This window comes from Rhea americana, unplaced genomic scaffold (genome assembly GCF_003343005.1).
Source record: "Rhea americana isolate MKP2758 unplaced genomic scaffold, rheAme1 scaffold_578, whole genome shotgun sequence".
Classification (NCBI taxonomy): domain Eukaryota; kingdom Metazoa; phylum Chordata; class Aves; order Rheiformes; family Rheidae; genus Rhea; species Rhea americana.
In genome coordinates this window covers 99620-100736 of record NW_028186732.1, presented here as the reverse complement: position 1 = coordinate 100736, position 1117 = coordinate 99620, and the positions used below count along the sequence as shown (strand labels likewise).

General features: G+C 64.2%; 1 protein-coding gene across 1 annotated transcript in view; it reads left to right on the top strand.

Annotated features, from left to right (window-relative positions):
- Positions 1-6: 6 nt before the first annotated feature.
- Positions 7-1117, top strand: part of LOC146587649 (guanine nucleotide-binding protein G(i) subunit alpha-2) — a 61684-nt gene continuing 60573 nt past the window's right edge. Inside the window, exon 1 of the mRNA XM_085319230.1 lies at positions 7-160. Within this exon, the coding sequence (XP_085175356.1) occupies positions 43-160 (118 nt within the window). The 5' untranslated portion in view covers positions 7-42. The remainder of the gene's footprint in view (positions 161-1117) is intronic.

Here is a 1117-nt window from a genome sequence, read left to right as displayed (position 1 = left end):
CAGAGCCCGCCGGCAGCCCGCGGGGAGGGAGCCGCCACCGCCATGGGCTGCACCGTGAGCGCCGAGGACAAGGCGGCTGCCGAGCGCTCCCGCATGATCGACAAGAACCTCCGCGAGGACGGCGAGAAGGCGGCGCGCGAGGTCAAGCTCCTGCTGCTCGGTGAGCACCGGCGCTGCTGCGCCGCCCCCGGCCCGGCCCGGCCCGGCCCGGCCCCGGCCGAGAGCTGCCGGGCTCATCTTCCGAGCCGGCCCTTGCCTACCGTGCGGGATGCCGGCGCGGCGCCGGTTCCCGGGTTCCCCCACACCTCCCGCAGCCCGCGGTGCCGGATCTCGTCCCGCAGCCAGCCCCGTCCCTCGGGCGTCCCTGCGGCCGTCGCAGGCGCTGCCCGCCGGAGTCCCCCCGTCGGTGCTGGGGGTTCCCAGGCTGGGTGGAGCTGAGGCCGCCGCCGCCTGCGCGCTGATTTCGCTGCCGCGGGCGAGCACCGAAATCAGCACCAAAATTCCTCCCCCCTGCCTCTCTCCCCTCCTCCCCCCCCCCCCCCCCGTTGCTGGCTTGAGGAATGCTAATAGAAAATGGTTTTCATGTCGTCCTTTCCAGTGGAGGAAATGGAGAGCAGCAGGAAGTAATGGTGAAATCAGGCAGTGCTTTATTCACGCAAATGCCAGCTGCCTTAATAAATACATAATTACAGTTTTAAAATGCTCCGTTTAGTGGAGCGCTTATTTTTAAGTACGCTGCTTCCCGACAAAGTGTTGACTTCTTGGTTTATGTTGCGTCGGTGCCATGCCAGCACTGCATCTGCTGTTTTCTAGGYAATTCCCGGAGGTGGGCTCATCTTTTGGGGCAGAATTAGGGGGCGTAGGCAGATCCCGTGGCTTTGCTGAGCGGGGGCAGCATGGGCCCTTGGGAGCAGGCTCTCGTGGCGTCTGCGACATCCTTAAAAGTGCTGGGAAGGGCAGGGCTGCTGCTTTCCTCCACTGGTGCGAGTGTTGGTGGTGTTTGCTGGGCTGAGGCTTCACTAAGGATGGCTGCTGACCCCGGTTGTGCAAGCAGGGCTGCGAGGAACTCAGGGGCTCTTGGAGACAGTTGTTTCCGGGGAGGGGAAGAAACTAGTAG